Source organism: Fusarium falciforme, chromosome 1 (genome assembly GCF_026873545.1).
Source record: "Fusarium falciforme chromosome 1, complete sequence".
NCBI lineage: Eukaryota > Fungi > Ascomycota > Sordariomycetes > Hypocreales > Nectriaceae > Fusarium > Fusarium falciforme.
The window spans coordinates 48,611-66,950 of NC_070544.1; the positions used below are offsets into that span (position 1 = coordinate 48,611).

General features: G+C 50.1%; 5 protein-coding genes across 5 annotated transcripts; 3 read left to right on the forward strand and 2 right to left on the reverse strand.

The window, feature by feature from the left end:
• Positions 1–276: 276 nt before the first annotated feature.
• Positions 277–1,316, reverse strand: NCS54_00000100 (Hypothetical protein; the record flags this gene model as incomplete). The annotated part of the gene is made up of 3 exons (XM_053145669.1): positions 277–713; positions 768–1,031; positions 1,169–1,316. The coding sequence occupies 3 exons, from the start codon at positions 1,314–1,316 to the stop codon at positions 277–279; spliced, it is 849 nt and encodes a 282-aa protein (XP_053001644.1).
• Positions 1,317–2,313: 997 nt separating this feature from the next.
• On the forward strand, positions 2,314–3,590 carry NCS54_00000200 (Lysophospholipase; the record flags this gene model as incomplete). Its single annotated transcript, XM_053145670.1, has 3 exons — positions 2,314–2,323; positions 2,728–3,026; positions 3,078–3,590. The coding sequence occupies 3 exons, from the start codon at positions 2,314–2,316 to the stop codon at positions 3,588–3,590; spliced, it is 822 nt and encodes a 273-aa protein (XP_053001645.1).
• A 585-nt stretch (positions 3,591–4,175) lies between these two features.
• On the reverse strand, positions 4,176–5,040 carry NCS54_00000300 (MARVEL domain-containing protein; the record flags this gene model as incomplete). The annotated part of the gene is made up of 4 exons (XM_053145671.1): positions 4,176–4,269; positions 4,338–4,417; positions 4,487–4,672; positions 4,756–5,040. 4 exons carry the CDS (start codon positions 5,038–5,040, stop codon positions 4,176–4,178), a joined length of 645 nt encoding a protein of 214 aa, XP_053001646.1.
• A 979-nt stretch (positions 5,041–6,019) lies between these two features.
• NCS54_00000400 (Hypothetical protein) lies at positions 6,020–6,820 on the forward strand (the record flags this gene model as incomplete). Its single annotated transcript, XM_053145672.1, has 3 exons — positions 6,020–6,288; positions 6,354–6,665; positions 6,718–6,820. The coding sequence occupies 3 exons, from the start codon at positions 6,020–6,022 to the stop codon at positions 6,818–6,820; spliced, it is 684 nt and encodes a 227-aa protein (XP_053001647.1).
• An 8,120-nt stretch (positions 6,821–14,940) lies between these two features.
• Positions 14,941–17,051, forward strand: NCS54_00000500 (AMP-binding domain-containing protein; the record flags this gene model as incomplete). Its single annotated transcript, XM_053145673.1, has 3 exons — positions 14,941–15,149; positions 15,202–15,295; positions 15,342–17,051. The coding sequence occupies 3 exons, from the start codon at positions 14,941–14,943 to the stop codon at positions 17,049–17,051; spliced, it is 2,013 nt and encodes a 670-aa protein (XP_053001648.1).
• Between the last annotated feature and the right edge of the window lie 1,289 nt (positions 17,052–18,340).

The window sequence follows — 18,340 nt, forward strand, 5'->3', positions numbered from 1 at the left end:
GCGTTCACGCTGGCCGTGAAGCTATTCACGATGGTTATGATCCTTGCCCTTGATATCTCGAAACAGATGCAGGCCTAGAATGTGGCACATCGCCTCGGCCTGGGTGTCTCGGCGACAGTTTTGAAAGAACGCAACCAGAAGTTCATTGAGGCGGCACGTAAGCGGTGTGATTCAGCAGAGCACATTCCGCCTTGAGCCGCTGGGGCAAGGGTTTTAAATAGGATACATATTCCAGTGGCGATGCAACATGGAGAAGTAAAGGTGGGAAGTGCAAGACTACAGCGAAAAATTGCCGAGGCAAAATCCTGCGTCTAGACATAGAGTGTGATTAACCTCCCCGCCAGGCCTCACGTCGGATAGAGGATGCCCTTGGGGAATCGTGGCGTGATGGAACACGCCGTCATACTCCATCTTGGCAATGTCCTTGTGGCCCACGGCGCTGATACTTAAGGAGCTTGTGTTGTTGGAGGGGAGGATTGAAGTGGGCACGCTGGTTGGGATATAGCCAGTGCTATGGTTATCGGCTGATGACAATGGACTCGAGGCTTTGGAGGGGACGGGGCAGGGGACGGTGCTCGCCCAGGATTCGCAGTTGTTGGGTGGAGGGACGTATTGTTGGCTGTAGTCCGGGATGGAGTTGCAGTCGTCAGAGAAGGATGATCCTCGAGGGCTAGGAATGGCATCACTACCAGTACTGGGGTTTCCGTCGCAGACTATTGACGTTAACAAGAGCTCGTTTGGCATTAAGAGCTGTCATGGAGTTATACCTGGAACACAATAAGGTGATGACGTCATTGGCACTTCCCTGCTCTCCTTGAGTCGCATCAGCTCTTCCTCGAGCGCCTTGTTGCGGCGCAACAGCTCTTGGACGGTCTGGTCGCGGCTCTGCATGCTCTTACGCTCCTCCAACTCGCGCTCCAACCGCTCGATGTGCTCTTTGGTGCGGGCGCGGATAACCCTTTGGGCTTCTCGATCGTTTGCTCTCTTGCGGGCGAGTTGTGAGGGAGTAAGGGTAGAAACACTTCGTGCACCTGAATAATGTTGTGTTAGTATAGTAGTAGTAGGACTGTCTCGCGTTGCTTTGCTCCTGTCTACTACAACGCCCTGCAGGCCCATGACGTGGGAACAATGAAGCAAGCCTAACAAGCAAAGGGAAAAAGCAACATACCCTTTCGTTTAGGCCTGGGAGGCCCTGCTGAAGATGGCCGTGTCATGTTAATTGTATGTGATGAGGCGGGAGAGATAGGCCGACTACAGGGAGAAGTGGAAGAGGACGGTGACGAGAATGCTGCCTTGATGTAGACGACCTCCTTCATTTTACTATTCGCGGCCTCAACGTCTCTCTGTTTGTGATTATCGATGGTGGTAGCGAGCCGTGACCTTCAATGATGAACTTATGTTAAATTCGGCCATGCGCAGTGGGATATAAATTATAAAGAATCTGTTTCGCCCCGTCTCTTATACAAAGGATCATTTGCGGTCGCTCCTGAAGTCTACTTAACGCATGATCGTAGGTTTCCGCCAAGACAACACCATCACGGCGTGCTGTGCCACATAGCGGGCCCTCGAGTTGATGATATAATCGTGGCTCAGCCACAATCGTTGACGAAGTTTTTGCCTCAAGACGTGCGCAGTTGTGAATGGTGGTCTGATACGGTATTCTAGACGGTGCTCCCCCAAATGTGCGAATATTGTGGGGTAAAGTGGCTGTGCTACATCAGCTAACCAACCCCCCGTCACTGCCGTAGTTCAGCATTATCTAGACAATTGTGAGCCACCAACACCGGTGCGTGCATGACGCCATTCTTCCACCACCATCCTGATTTTCACTGCGTGAGAAGCTCACTCAACTCACAAGTAGCACAGGACAAAGCGCATTTTCTGCACGGCTCTTAAGAAGTATTTGAGGCAGAGCCACTTCAAATTCAATTAAGCATGTCGGATGAGACGAACGTCATTGTATTTGCCACAGATTACCGCGTAGGAGGCCTCAGGAGACACAAGACGGCGGGTTTTGTGAGCCATTTACTTTGCTCCAAGGCCATGGAGTGATGTGCGTCGCTGCAGAGGAACCCAATTTCGTTTGTGATTTCTTTCCACCTTACGGAAACTTGGTTCCGCTCCCACGGGGGGTCCATTGACTAGGAAAGGGGGCCCTGACAGCTACGCCTTGCGCCGGCTGCTTCGTGGCAATTAATTTTGTGTGGGAAATTTTTGGCGCAGTTTGATTCCTACGAGCGGCGAAGCAAAAAGCGTGTAAGAATATGGAACTGATATCTGCGATTTGATTGATACTGATACAGCTTTGTAGAAATGTATGATTGTGAGATTGTGGATGCGTTTGCCTTGCGATGTCCTTTTGATGGTTGTCAAGTGACAGGGTTGCAGAGCATGCGTTGTACCGCCGTGACCAATAAGAACACGATTAGACTTGGGAAGCACAGAGGTGGCTGCAGACCATCAGTCTTGTTATGCTCAGCTTGAAGAAAGTAAACATGAAATAAGGGGTTAGATGAGTGATTAATACTGAGAAGCAGCCGGGGTATGTTGGGTAAGAAATTTTGATATTTGAGTCTCGAAAGCCATACGCAATGGATTCCTTCGCACACGTGCCGGAATACCGGCTTCTCAGTTGCCGCTCTTGTCTGATTATGGTAACTCGACGACGTATCAAAAACCATCTTCAGTGAGCGACTATAGGGAATAATAAACTAACAATTGCCTTAGCGTACACCTTCTCATCGATTGCCAATGACACCGAGTTCGCGCAGGCAAGGGCACCTATGCCAATTATCGTTGCGGTGGAGCGGACGTCGGGACAGCTTCAGATCGCGGACAATTCCACCATTATAGAATTCAACCCATGGGAAATGGGGTCCGACGATCCGGGACTTGCCGCTTTTGCGCCTCTGAGATATGTCGGCTCCGACTTCGAGAACGGTACCATCAAACGGGATGGAGAATGCACCGCTGGGGTCGATAACGCCGGGTTTGTCATGGGGACCTCATCGTCACTGTTTAACCAGGTATTCTTATAGATCGGTAAGGCTAAGAATGTTCCAGAATTCTCATTTCAGGCCATAAACAACAAGCTAGCGGATATTGGCGAAGAGAATAGGGACATCGCCAGCTGGCCCAATCCATTCTACAAATACAATCCCAGGAACAACTCAAACGCAGACAGCACAGTCCTAACGCTCGTCGATGGTGGCGAGGACTTACAAAACATTCCCCTGCATCCATTGATCTTATCTGACCGACAAGTCAATATCATCTTTGCCATTGACGGCTCCGCTGACACTAAGACTCGCTGGCCGAACGGCACGGCCCTTGTGGCAACATATCAGAGATCCAAGGAGGGCGTCTCGACCCAAAATAGCGAGTTCCCAAAGGTTCTAGATCAAAACATGTTCATCAATCTGGGCCTAAACAAGCGTCCGACATTCTTCGGGTGCGACATAGACACCAACTCCTCGTTAGGCCCGCTGATTATCTATCTCCCCAACGCACCGTATACATATCAGTCCAACTTCACGACCTTTGACCTCGAATATAGTCATATGGAGCGGAACGAGATCATTCGCAACTGATACAATGCCGCAACCATAGGTAACGGCACAGTAGACTCTAACTGGCCCGCCTGTGTAGGTTGTGCGGTGTTGGCACGCAGCCTGGTCCGCACAGGTACGGATATGCCATCTAAATGTGTAGACTGCTTTGAACGATACTGTTAGAACGGTACGACAAACTCGACGACACCGGGTATATACGAGCCAGAGCAGATCATTACCAGTGGCGTAAGGCACCAATAGCCGTTTATGAGGGCGATAAGAGCTAGTATGTTGGTCATTTTCATGGTGCTATATATGTGATTTGAGTAACTGGAAATGGGAGAATATGATGATAACTGTCGCGATGGCTCTGGTGGACTGTATAATCTCTCTGGTGCGCAAGGCGAAATCCGGAACATTAGGTACATGAACTGATCTAGCGGGATGCCAGTCCGAGTCACTCTCTTCCGTGCATTCTTAGTTCAGTCTGGCTGGCCCTTCGTTCCCTGGGAATTCTCCATTACAAACTTGTTATGATAGATCTTGTTAACCACCAAATAGAGTTGGGTGTTGCCAGTTGTGGCTTTTTTTCTCAGCGGACTCCTCAGTATGCCCTAGCCCAGGTTATACTGTAGTGGTAGGCACTGTAGACTGGGTGTTTGCCGCGCCATTCTGCCCTTCGACTCTCTGCTCGTAGCCGTGCGCTTGAGGATGACCTCTTAAAAGGGCAAGAATTATTAGTCCACAATCCGAATCACGCAATATTTTATGCCTAAGGGGACTGACTTAGTGAGTTTTTCCGCCTGATGCTTAATATCGCGCCTTGTCTCCTTGAGCTTGATGTAAGTATGGAAGACATATATCCCCTAGAGGTAGTTGCGTCAATTTCTTCCACCTTCTTGTATGTATAGGACGAATATAGGGAAAAGACTCACGAGAATGCCACTCGTAAAGTGGAGGAACCACGCGATGAATGAGAAGGCCAGGACCGTCCTCCACTGCGCGCATCCCGCCCCATCGATGGTCACTGTCCCAATGGGGCCGACTCGCCAGAAACGACCCCAATAGTAGCCCCAATAGTCGTAATACCAGCGTGCAGAGCACGTGTGACTACCCGTTCTCTGTTCAAAGTGAGTTTTGCAGTTAGTACCAGTCGGTGGTCTTCGCCAAGGAATAGCATAAAAATGGGAGGGGGAGCCATTACGGTCTGAAGCAGGCAGTATGCCACAAGCCACATCACAAACAGTATAAAGTCAAATGGGAATCCCAAAAAGAGAGATTTGAATGGCGGACAAAAAAAGAACGAGTAGACAATACCGATGCCCGCGACGACCATGGCATAGATGATCCGTCCATCGGCTTCCGCCTGCGGGATGCTAATGAGATAACAGAAGCGAGAGAGAATTCCAAGGACAATCACAGCGCAGGCAAATTCACCAAGACGGAGGATAACAGAAATGACTTTGTGCGCAGTACCGGTGTGTGCCATTTCGGAGTGGAGCAGGAGTGGTTGATTAGAAATAAGAGGTTAATAGGGTACTTTAGAGGTTTGAAACCGTTGTGTACTCGGCGTAGCCTAATATTTTTGCCGGCAGGATTGAAATGAAAATACAAAGCGAACCGTGGTGTATATATTCCTGAGACGACTGATATCTGTATGCAAGGTTCTCATTACGCAAGAGTGTCGCCAGTGTCTGCCTTAAGTTAAACCTTGACGTTTACGCAAGAAATTTAATTGCGTCTGATAGGTGGAATTGGCCGCCACATAACCGCCACAGAGTAACGAGGAGGCGAGGAATCTCCTTGCTTGCACGAAGACTGCCAACGGGTACTCGCCCCATTGCTAAGGCACTATCTAAGCGTCTCAGAAATGCTGTAGACGGCTGATATTATTATATTACAGCCAGAGTTGGCTAAGTGCGCTACTAATCGTAATTGGCTTAGATCCTTGCAAAGTACGCGTTGGCAGTCTTCGCGCAAGCAAGGAGATATGAAATTAGAATGTCACCGTGAAGGTCTAGACCGGTCCTCAATCAAACCTTGAAGAAACGTTCCGTCACTGGCAGCTAGCTAGTTCATGTGGGCTGAAGTTTATTGTACCCATTGGTGAGGGGACGAAGGAATGGAGTGGAGCTAGGCGATGATAACAGCGAATGGGAGCGGAGTGCATGGAGCCGTGTCCGAATAACGTGTTTGGTCATTGCTGCGTACTTTGAACTGGAAGACACCCAAGAACCTGGTTCTTTGCTTTCTCCTTCTTTCATTCACTTTCAAACCTTGGGTTAACCCTTCATGCTGTGTTTGCTATTGCTGCATTGCCCCATCTTCTCGACACACCCGAGCGTTGGGCGAAGATCACAACGTCATAGACCGAACGCCACGGGTCAACAGCATAGCCACCGCCCCTGCATGTATGCTGTTACCACTCAATGTTCCTAAGCGACAAGCGTCTACGCCACGATAGAAACATGGAGCTCTCATCCGATATAAGATCTCTACTGCCGATATGGCGAAACAGCTCGTTAAGTTCTCAGCAGTCCTCGGGACACCACGACGATAACTCAACACAGCCTCTACTCGAGAAAGGAGCCTCGATGGTGCCAACTGAGATGGGTCTAAGACGGTTATTCAACAAGAAAGCCCTGCCGCTGACGCTGGCTCTGCCATGGGTCATAAGCATGTTGATATCTTGGATTCCATTCACTAAGATCGGCGTCTCCGAGGCGCCAAACTTTCTGTGAGTACACCATTCGAACAACTACCCGTGGCGGTTGTTCTTGGGAGTGATCCTAAGGCTCGCAGGCTGCTGGCCGGCATGATTAGTACCCTGGAGGGGCTTAGCATCATTGCCGTCCTTATCTGCACCTCTATGTACCCTGAGTCCTTCAACGCCGAACCTGCCCAAACCGGTCGCCCCACCTCTTGGCAAGAGAAATTCTTCCAAGCGTGGTTTTGGTTTCTCTTTTCCAGTCCATTCTGCACGAGTATTTTAGTCGTATTAATGGTCAACGATATTTCCTGTGATAAGGACGACGATATGACGATAAAGCAGCCGGTATGCAGAGTTGGCATCAGGTTAATCAAAGGAACGGCTTTGTCCCGCGCTGGAATTATGTGAGCCCCCTCCTTGGTTCTCTTTTACCATCGTTTTGTAACCTAGCTATAGATTAATCTTTCTTTTTGCCACCTCATCATTGCTCGAATCGCAACGATCACGACGTCCTGAATCTCAACAAAGTCGACGGGGTTCATCCAATACAGTTTGGTAGTGCATATCTTTGACTTCATGAATTCTCTTCTCACAACAATGTGACGACGGTCTCTAGGTGTTCCCGTTGAGGTTTCTCACGAAAACCCTACCCTTCCTGCCTTCTCCGAGGTACTGGTTGCCACCAGGATGCCCTCTATCCTATTGGCGGTTTCTATCGCCATATCTTGGCCGAGGTCATACCCGATGGGTAGGCGGCTATGCCATAGTGGTAGTATATATGCCTGGATTATCTCTATTCGCTTAACTGTGTTCCCTTCCTATGCTAGCGCGAGCTGCTTCGTCAGAGATAAGTATCTCTGGCTATTTAATATCTTAAGACCCGCGAGTAGGTGGGTCTTAGTAGGGTCTGCAGGTTAATCCAGAGCCTAGTGCCGGCTCGAATATGACATTTCCCTATCGTGGGGATACTTGCCTCTGCTTCCAGCACCGCCGTTCAGAAGGCGCTAGTGATCGCTTGGGCACCTACCTGCTGCGCTCTATTCAGCTATCCCAGTGCTCTTATCCCGCACGTATGCACCCATACGGTGGAGGTATAGTCCATGGTTGGTGCCACCGTAGCCGTGAAGAGCTGCCTTGTAGTCTGAGGTGATAGTATCTAGAGCCTCCTTAGGCATATGGCTGCCGATAGGCCCTTGCCTGCTGCTCTTGCCATGTGTTCTTTATACCATAGCTGTATATTTATTACTACTCTAAGGATCTTGGTGCTTTATGTCGGTCTGACCTTTTTCTCTTTAATCACGAATGGCGTATCGCTGGTGCGCTCGGCATTATGCGTGAAGTGTATGATGGTTATTTTATCGCCTTCGAATGTTGCACCGCTCCGTGTTTCCCAGCCTAGCGCTCTGTCTATGATGCCTTGAATGCCTGCCTTATTTGTCTCCACCGTTGGCCCCTTCACCCAGGCCGAGTAGTCATCAATGAAGGCTATCGAGCTGCCCGTTGAGTTGATTTTGCTCGGTACTGGATCCGTGTTGAAGAACAGGAATAGGACCGGTAGCGGCGGTGATCCCTGCGGAAGGCCCGCTTGGGGTAGTGGCCGTCGCTCCGATGTATGGCCGTTCACCACAATGCTTGCTATGCGATTTGAGCAGAAAGCATCGATCCATTTGACCAGCCACTGGGTATGCATCGAACCTCCAGTCTCTGTAAAAGTCGGTCCTTAAATACGCTGTTATATGCCCCTTTGACGTCGAAGCTGACGTCGAAGCTGACGAGGCTAACCACTTTGCGGTTTCTCCACGCCTTGTAGATCTGCTCCTGCAGGAGCAGCAGTGCCTGCTCTGTCGATCGTCGTTTTCTTGCTCCAAAGTGGTTTGTGGGTAGGAGTCCGAACGTCTCGACGGCGTATGAGATCCTATCCGCCACGACCGCCTCGAGAATCTTGCCTAGCGTCGATAGCAGTGAGCAGCTCCTCTGCCTGTTCTGCCTTATCCCTTGTCTTTGTTCCATCCGGCCTCTCGAGAGGTGGGATCTTGTCGCTTATGGCATCGCCTCTCGGCTTGAGATATCTTGCTGACTGCCAAATGTTGGCTCCGTCCTCGGGGGAGGAGGCCGAGCAAGCTGTGATCCTCTATGAGACTGATAATCGGCTCCGCCTCGTCTTGTCTTCTGCCTATCGCGTTATCTCCTCTCCAGAGCTGGTCGTGACGATTGAAGTCGCCTATGAGGATCACGTCTATTCTTCTCCCTGTTGCGTTGCAGAACGTCGTCACTTGGGTATGCAGTATCTCCTCGTTTTTCCCGTCCACGTATACTGAGACCACCAGCATATCCCTATCGGGGAGTCGCAGTACCGCCCCCTTTAGGTCTGCTGATAGTATCAGGATCTGTTCCGCCTCTATGTGTCGTCGGATCCCTATCATGCTACGGATCGGCTACTGCGCATTATGCATCTGCGTTAGTATTATCTTGGTCTAGTTGCTATGGCTGTTTGGTATCGTTACCACCGCACCTTTCATGGTTCGTGCGTATAGTACGGCAACGGCCAGCACTGCGTATTGCTGAAGGTCCGGGTCGTTTATCATGCTTAGTTGGACCATACCTCTCTTCCGTACGTTGAGTTGGAATGTTTGCAGTTTAGTATGCATCGACCTGTGCCTCTCGTGCCCGGCAGTTTCGACTGAAGGCTTCGTGAGGCCCTCCACAGGTAGCACATGACGGTTCTGCTACCTAGCATTGCTTGTGCTGGTGCCCTTGCTGCGCGAACCTTCCGCATACCTGCTCCCTCTTGCATGCGATGCTTTGTGGCCGGTGTTCCAGCACTTATAGTACTGAACTGGTTCTTGACGCGGTTCAAAGATGTTGGTGCTGGCTGATTCTCCCGCCAGGTGAAACCACCTCTCTTCTAGGAGTCGCTTCGCATCCACTCCTTTCGCTACGTGGATCACCATTGAGCCATACGACTTGCCGTTCTTCTTGTCGCTGAGCCAATGAATCTTGGCTATTGTCACTTCATTCTCTTTACCCAGAGCCTCCATTGCTCCGGGGAGTATATCGCCGTTCCAGTCCAGCACCGCCGTACGATTTGCGCCGTCCACCTTGACTGGGAAAAGTTGGTCCCTCAGCACTCTCGCGCCCTTGATTGCGGTTTTCTGTGCGGTCTGCTTGACAAGTTGCATTTCGGCTTTGTCCCTGCAGATTACTTTGATGCGGTCCGCGGTTCGTACGTCTCTCACCACCGCGGCGTATCGCCATGTTGGCCCTCTTTGGACCGCATTTCCTCTTTAATGGCTTGTCGAACTCCCCCGGCCTGGGCCTTGCCTCTGTCCTCCTCGCTCACCCTCGACATGTCGATGGTATAGCACCACGTATCGCTGAACGCGGACGGTGTTGTTCGCATAGATGATAGGCTTTGAATGTTGCTTGGTTGGCTTGTCGGGGGGGTGCGCGCCATATCTGCATATGATGGTTAAGGGCTTGCTTAGGCACTGTTGGCCGTGACGCTTTTGGTCACCACCTCTAGTTGCTCTCGTAGCTGTTCCATTTCTTCTGCTGTTTGCTGTCGTGCCTGCCCAAGCTGCTCGTTTATCTGCTCAGTTATCTGCTTGCGCAGCTGTTTCGGATCTTCCGCTTCCTGTTCTCGCATCTATCTAAGCTATTTAGCTGTCTCTTTTCGCATTGCCCTGAGCTGGTCAGCCATCTGTTCGTGCATGCGCCTAAACTCTTCTATCTTTTCCGGTCTTTGGCTGCCTCGGCCCTGACCGTATGAATTTCCTGCTGGGGGTGTCGGATCATCTCCAGCTGCTCAGTCATCACCTTCGTCGTCTTTTGCTGGTTCTCAAGCAACGCATCCCAGAGCCTCTCCAGCATCTGCTTCTGCTCGCTCATGAGATGGCTCGATGTTTCCCGGAGCATCGTCCGGAGCATCATCTGGGTCAGCGACTCGTTGCCGCTCCCCGCGCTCTCCATGACCTGCGATCCTCCGACTGCATTACCACGGTTGTTATCACCTGCTTCCATTTGCTCTACAGCCGCATACTTTGGCGTTTCGGCCTTGCTTACGGCTGCCTGCACATTTTTCTGGGCTTTCGCGGTCGGTTTCACGGCTCTCGGCGAGCGACGCATCGCAGCCACTGCATCCCCAGCCTCGCCGAAGATCTCCTCTAGGGTCGCGTCCATCTCGCGATGCAACGCTCGCGGCAGTGCCAACCTCTCCTTTCGCGTGCAAAGAGTGTAACGAGTGTCCTATGATAGAGTCATCAACCCCGACAGAGATCTAGGGTAGAGACATCATATAGTAAGCCGTGCTCCTCACAGCCACACACAACTTAGACCCTTAATAATCACCAACACACCTTTTCGCTTCAACGGGCTAAGACAAGGGCTCTTCTAGTCCACGTGCCCTAATATCTTCAATTTTGTCTCAGCCTTCCCTCGGAGGTCCTTGATGCGCCTCCGCAATTCCAAGGAGCTTAGCCATTAGTTGCTCGATGCTTTAGATTATATAGTGCAGGGCATTTTATCTGTAATAGCTTCTAAGAGTCGGCATAATATCTTCTTCTATCTCTAATCATCATAGGCTTTTATTATAGGTCTACTATTAACTTAAACCTATAGTCACTACCATAAAGCAATAAGCTAGCGATATATATTATACCCCTCTAGATAGATAATAGCTCTCTTTAATTAGTATTTCGCTATTATGGTGAAAAGTCTAGCCTCTTAAATAGAAATATACCCCTTGCTCCCTACTATCTCATAGATAATAGAGCCCTAGGCATGCTAAATCCTATGGGAGATGATTAGGCCTTTGCGATATCCTATATCTCTGAACCTCTCCTATGAGAGTAATGGTGCTTAATAGACTAGCTAGGGCCATTTGGTTTATCTTAAGATGAGACTAGAATGGCAAATAGCGTCCATATAGCGACCGTTCCCTTATCTCTTAATAGCTTTATATATCACAGTGATACTAGATTGACTGATATTTAGAGTGATAATAACCCTATTACTAAGTCTCCTAATCTATAGAGTAGCGATATTCTCGGCATAGAGATTTTACCTTCTTCTATGCTTTCTGAGCCTATGGGTTTTAAGAAATCACCTCTTATCTAGGATGACTAGTACTAACCCTAGTCACTAAAGAAACTGCCTTAAAAGCAGAATTATAATACTTATTGCTTTCTATCTCGTAAATCTAATAGACAAAGTTCGTCTCGCAATAAAGATATAGACCCACTGGCAAAGAAAAAGACAGCATATAAGTATTCGCGGCAATAGAAGTGCCAGGGGTAATAATACTTATATAGTCTAATAGCGCAATGATGATATAAAAAGGGCCCGGGAATAGAACTGACTTATAGCTAATAAATTCTGAGCCAAATAGAGGGCCGAGCTGCTAAGACTTGAGTCTAAGGAGTAGGATCTAAAGCGCATCTATCGCGATCTTTCTATATATATGGTAGACCTAACTCTTAAGATTTATACGCTTAAGATAGAACTTCTATAGCATTCGGGGTGTAACTGCGCCCTTATTTAGAACTACCTCGTCTATAAGTCTCAGCGATTTATATAAGCGTTAATGGGGGAGACTCAGCGAGAGCCCATATCTCGGCAGCCGTAGCAGCCTGGGCGGAGTGATTAAGGATAAAGGCGAGATTAAAACGGGACTAGAAGACAGATGATAAGGACATGACTACAGGTGGGGGAGGGGGCACATGATGGCATTGCATAATTACTAGTGACGGAGGTGCAATTGGTTCGTTGGTACGGAGTATCCCGTCCTGAATAATAATTTCTTTTTCTTGTCTAATCATCCCACCTCCAGGGCAGTACTAAACTCTCGGGAGAAAGGCCCGTGCGGCCTAGACTGTGTATTCGAACATGGCAAGCGCCGTTCAGTAGGGGTGTCAAAGGCGACTCAAGGAGCAGCTCAATGGGGGTGGATACTTAAAATGTGTCTCCTTATCTCCACAATGTTTTAGAGAAGCGGGGAAATTCTTGGCATGGGTGTATGTTGAGCAGTGCAAGACGACGAGCAGATAAGAACGATAAGAGGTTCGACTCTATTGCAAAGGGAGACTCTTCCCCTTTGTCGATACCTCCCTTTCCTCCTCCGCTTTCGACACTGAAGCTGTTATTAGCAGCAGCCGCCTCCGACCTGCCACCTGGGATTTATTGACTATCAACGGTTGAGAACAGAACTAAAGAGCTAATGAAGTAGGGATGTATGCAGGTTTGATCACCGCGCCAACATCGGATACGTCACTTCTCGCAGTCCAATTGCATGAACTGGCACACAGTGATCTTCGGTTACACCACTGGGTGATACCCTGGACCCTGCAGCAGCCTTGTTGGCGATGTGGGTCAGCCACTCAATGCACGATATTGCTTTTGGATTTTACAATGGGTTAACCTTTATTACATCTTGTCCTGTAAGGTATCCAACAAGGCGTCTCGCCCTTCACTCTCGGCATACTATCCCACTCGAATATAAAAACCACCCGTGGCATTGGCAGGCTTGTTCCAACACACTTGGCGATGGGGAGTATCAAGCTACATTCCTGTGCTGCAACCGCAGCCTTGGATATCCTAGTCCAATCCTTGGTCAGGATAGATGAGTCTGCGGATCCTTATCTCCTGGAACACCACTGCACACTTGGCATGCACCTATGTGGTGTACACACTAGTAACATGTCACAAAGCAAGCCAATTGCTGCGTGAATGGTGTCACTAACCTCAATTTAGCCAACAACTCGTAGTTCCTGCCGGCCAGTAAGGGCATAATATCAGGCCAGATGCAACTTATCGCCTGTTTTGGAGGAGGGCGGGAAACCAATAGGTGCAACACGCTGTCTGCAACTTCCTGTGATGTCGAGTACTTCTCAGATATCCGTCACTGTTATGGCCTGAACCGCCCATGCTCCGTGTCAAGTCTGTGGAATCGATTAACCTACCGTTCGGACACCGTACTCTTCCCCTGGAAAGGTTATCGCATATCACCACCAGGTTCTATTGTACCTCAGTGAGACATGCTACTGGATGTGAAACCTGGCCCGTACCTTGGGGTCGTGTATCCGCTTTCACATCCGGCTTCTCGTATCAAGGACTCCAATCCCAACGACATGAGCTTAAATTACTATGCCTAAACACATGGCTATTCAATTTCCTTTGTTCCCTAGATAATTGACCGGCGCCGTCAATGGTCCCTGTGGAACCAATTGTCTGACAAAAGGCGCCTCGGCTCGCCAATTGCTTGGCGTCCCGTAATGGATGTACGACCCACCATGAACGACACGGTTGCTCAGCCTTTCGCCACAACTGAAGCCGACGGAGAAGCGGTCGGGAAAACACTGCAATTGAAACTCAAAACACCATCCCGTTTCGTGGGTGTCAAAATGCAGAAAGTGGCGTATGGCATGTTGTCCAATCACAGAATTGTATGGAGTAGGGCTGCATAATTGAGGCAACAACGCTAATACTTTTAGAAATTAGGGCGAAATTGCAATCAGCAATCAGCAATAGCCACAATAGAACAGGCGGCCTTGCCTGCCGCTGTCCGACCACCGAGGAAAAGCAATAAACAACAATGACGCATAATAAGCTCGCCGTGTCTGCCCAATAAGCCGCAGATCCCAACAGTTTTCGCCAGGCATTGCAGAGGTATGTATGGCCTGGCACCAGCTAAACCCCTCCAGTGACATGCAATCCGCATTTCCCGCCCCGTGATTCTAGCCTAACCTGCCAACTAGGTAAGGACTGGAAGAGGCAAGTTCAGGTTGTTCCGACCGAGTATTGGGAGGCAGGGCTACCCTCCTGTTCCATGCCAGCGCATTCCCTTTCCGTTTCAAGAAAAGGGGGCGCAAGCGGCTTGCGGCTTGCCCAAAAGACCGTTGAGGAACGAAGCTGGATATGGCAGTATCCAACATGCTCGAATCATTCATATTAATGGCCAGAAATTTATCAATTAATTTCCATAAGAGACATTCAGGAGCTGGCGCAGCTGCGTTCGTTAATGGCTCACACCAGGGCAGGATTTCCCGAATGCCGAGCTAGGGTATCCTTGTAACGCACGGTGATGCTCTGAAATGACTTGATGGAAGGGATCAAAGGCCTTCATTCTGTCAAGCTTGGGAGGGTGGGTGGCGACAGTGGCCATACGAGTGCCAGCCACCGATGATCGTTGTTCGCCATCTTCTGTCCTCTCCGTGCTTAGTTGAATAGGGAAGGTGCGCATCTTATCCTCCCCCGCACCGCCAGGCTATCCATTAGATGCATGGACTTGTCTACATGGAAGACCAGATATCTTGTCCATCGCCCTGTTCTGCGATTTGACTATGTTGTTTATTGCATCTGGAATAGGACATACCTTGTTATATTGACGCCTGCGTGTGCTTAAAATGGTAATAGCATCTTTTATAATGATATTGATGAACAGGCAAGCAAGAGAAAACATCATCAAGGCCATGAAAATTCAATCAGTGACACCCACAGTTTTCATCTCCGTAATCCACTGAATTCACCCCGTCATGCGTTTGAGATACGTACCGTGTATCCAACATATACTGGCCAATTTCTGTCTACTGTGCCTGACGTATCCAACAGTGGTCAGCCAAACCCCGCTGACCGGACACAGCTGCTGACCAGGGGCGGCTGCAACGACTGACTATCGCCAATACCATGCGCGAGCACGCTATTGGAGAGGAAATGTTCATTAGCCAGCCTACCCCGAGGAATAGGGCCTATGTCTTAGACCGGGAAGAAAGACCGTTCTCGGAGGGTGTTTCAGGACTGCTGTGGGCAAGAGCGCCCAGCGTGTCTCGAAGCTACGTTGATCTCGACAGCGACACAGCGGAGGAGTTTAAGCTGGATCCATTTGTAGATGGTGGGTATGTTGACCGATGACCATCCTTCTTGGCCGGTACTCAAAATGTCTCTTAGGCCTCACATGCACAACACGGGAGACATTGGGCGTTGGCGCCCTGATGGTTCCCTCGAGACCCTCGGACGGGTTGATGATCAAGTCAAAGCCAAGGTGAGTTTGAAATTCGACAATTTATCCTGGTCTGACACGGAGAAAGGGGCTTCGTCTTGAGGTCGACGGCGTATCCGCATTGGTTGCGTCGGCTCCCGATGTGTCTCGGGCTGCGGCATTGTTGATTAACGGAGAAATCCACGCGTTCGCATCCCCACGAAGCTGCAAAGTCGCTGTCATTGCCGCTCACCCGCAGAACCGTCTGTCGTACTTTGCTGTCCCTGCTCAGATACACCTCTTTGAAGATCGGCCGGTAACAGCAAACGGAAAGGCTGATAGCCAGGAGCTTCAGACACTGGCCGCGAACAGGGTGAAGGATGGACCAATACAACTGGCAGGAAAGGGTAAAAGAGGCGACATAGACGCCCGGATCGAGATGCATTCGCAAACGCCCATTTCAACATTGTCCATCCCCGCTGAGAGGCGGGATCTCACCCAAGACCTGCCGCATAAAAAGTTGGTGCAGTCGTTCAGAGGCTTCAGGCACCGAGTTTTCATTGTTTATCGGACTCTATTTACTCTGGTGTGTGCCATGAACTTGGCGACTTTGATACTTGTCCTTGTCCTTAGGCCCGGATCACAGTGGTTAGAGACGATAGCTGCTACCAATCTCACAACGACCGTTCTTGCGCGCCAGGACATGGTCATCAACGTCCTATTCACCATCGCCTGTTCAGTCCCCAAGCGAGCTCCGCTCTGGATTCGCGCTCATTGCGCCAAGATATATCACTTGGGCGGTGTTCACTCGGGAGCAGGTTCTTGCGCAGGCGCATGGCTCATCATCTCGACCATCAAGGACACAATCTGCAAGAGAACCCGTCACGACGGGCAGCGGATTGAGTTTATTGCGAGGCAGGCAGTATCATGGCTTCTCTGTGGACTATTCTGTTTATTGGTCGGTCTTGCCTGGCCCTCGTTCCGAAAGCGACACCACGACATGTTTGAACGGTTCCATCGATTTGCGGGATGGGCTTCGTTGGCCCTGCTCTGGGTGCATGCAATGCTAGGCATCAACGATACCCGGCCCCATAGTCAGACCCTCGGCTTTACGACGGTCAGGTGTCCCCAATTCTGGCTCTTGGTAGCTGCAACATGTAGCATTGCCTCTTCGTGGCTGTCTCTCCGCAAGGTCCCTGTTGACGCCGAGGTTCTCTCTGATCATGCGGTACGACTGCACTTCAACTACACCGTCCCGGTAAACGGAAGCTTCACGCGGGTCTCTCAGAGACCCCTCCTGGAATGGCACTCGTTCGCGACGATTGCTGCCCCGGAGGCTTCCGGTAGTTCCAAGGGGTTTTCTGTCATCGTTTCCAACGCAGGCGATTGGACCCGTGCCTGTATTCAGAAACCACCTGCGAAGCTTTGGGTGCGTGGTATTCCGACGTTTGGACTGATGCGCATCGCGACGCTCTTCAACCGCCTCGTGTGTATCGCCACAGGGTCAGGGATCGGGCCGTTGCTTGGACACATCAACCATCCGAGCTGTCCCACACAACTCATCTGGTCGGCATCACGGCCAGAGGCAACTTTTGGAAGGGAGATAATTGACCTTGTGCGAGAGAAGATTCCGGATGCCATCATCTACGACACTAAAATCTACGGACGGCCGGACCTCGTCCGCATGGGTTTGAACCTGGCACTGAACTTCGGCGCTGAGGCTGTGATTATTATCGCCAATGAGAAAATCACCAAGAAGGTCGTCCATGAGATCGAGTCCCAGGGGTTTCCAGCATATGGAGCTATCTGGGACAGCTGAGGCGATCTCCTATTCTCACCGGAATCTCGGAGGCAGCTGATGTCTAGGATCCGGGGCAGAAACAGCGATGACAACCAGCGACGCTTCTCTCGGTGCGTCTTGTTGAGCGCGCTTAGTCTTACTTTTCTATCCTCCCCTATTCCGGGTTCATGCCTGCCCGAGCTACCAGGAGGTGGACTAGGGACCGGCATAATACTTGTGTGTCCACTGGTAAGCTGATACTCTCATCGCAGAGGAAAGTCTCAAGTCTTGTGCACTAGAACGATAAATGGTCCATCACATTTGGAGCAAGAGGATAAGAATTCAACCTCTGCACCGCAGTTAGAGCGTACCTTTGAGCCGCGCTTTAGTTCGATTCGATTATTAGCAGCTTCATTCCTTTACATCTCAAGGTTCTCGTAGCAAAGCAATGGGTGGATACGTTCTTTGCCTTCTTCGGTACCGCGACAGCACTTGGGGTAAACTGCCGATCATAAAGCCCAAATTTGATTTAGACCATATTCGGGAGAGTTCATTCTTTGGGCTAAGGTATCCAAGCCACTCTGCTTGACTTGATTTGGGTCGCCGGTTTGGGATATAACGGCTGAATGGCGTGCTTATGGTATTCTAATGGGCCAGCTCGTTTAACTACTATGCGGAATACAGCTCGCTGAACTTTACGTCTTTATGTTGTTCAGACTTATCAAGTGCTTTCCATTCTGCTTTATTCTCCTGCCAACGATGAATCAAATGGCCGATGTGAGCCCGATCCGCTTCTGAGGCATACCGACGATTGCTGACAGGCTTAACTACAGCCAAAACAGTCTCTAGGCGTATCCAGAAGTGATGATTATTGACAGACTCCAGCACCTTTGGGAGAAGGTCGAGAGAGCCGGAGGCCACCACCTCGAAAATTCCATGCTGGCAGGTACGAAGTGCCCGACTGGATTTAGCAGGTCGGTCCTAGGGGACTGCCGCTTGGGCGTGCGGGTACATTCATTGGCGGAATTGTTAAGGCGGTCGGTCTAACCAACATGTGGCGGGAGTCACTAGCAAAGCCTCACCGTTACGATAACTTCGAAGGGCTCCGCGTTGCCACGAGAGCCTGCATCAACTCCTCAAACACCAATCCCGCCAGACAGCATCATTCGACGACAACATGAGCTCGTACGAATCGATCAAGGATATGCTAAGTGGGTTCAATTGGTTCAACAAGGGCACCGTCAGCAGTCTATCTAGAGCCCAGTAGGATGACGTATATTATCCTAAGAAGGCAAGCTTAATTCATTTTTAATGCTGTGAAGGCGACT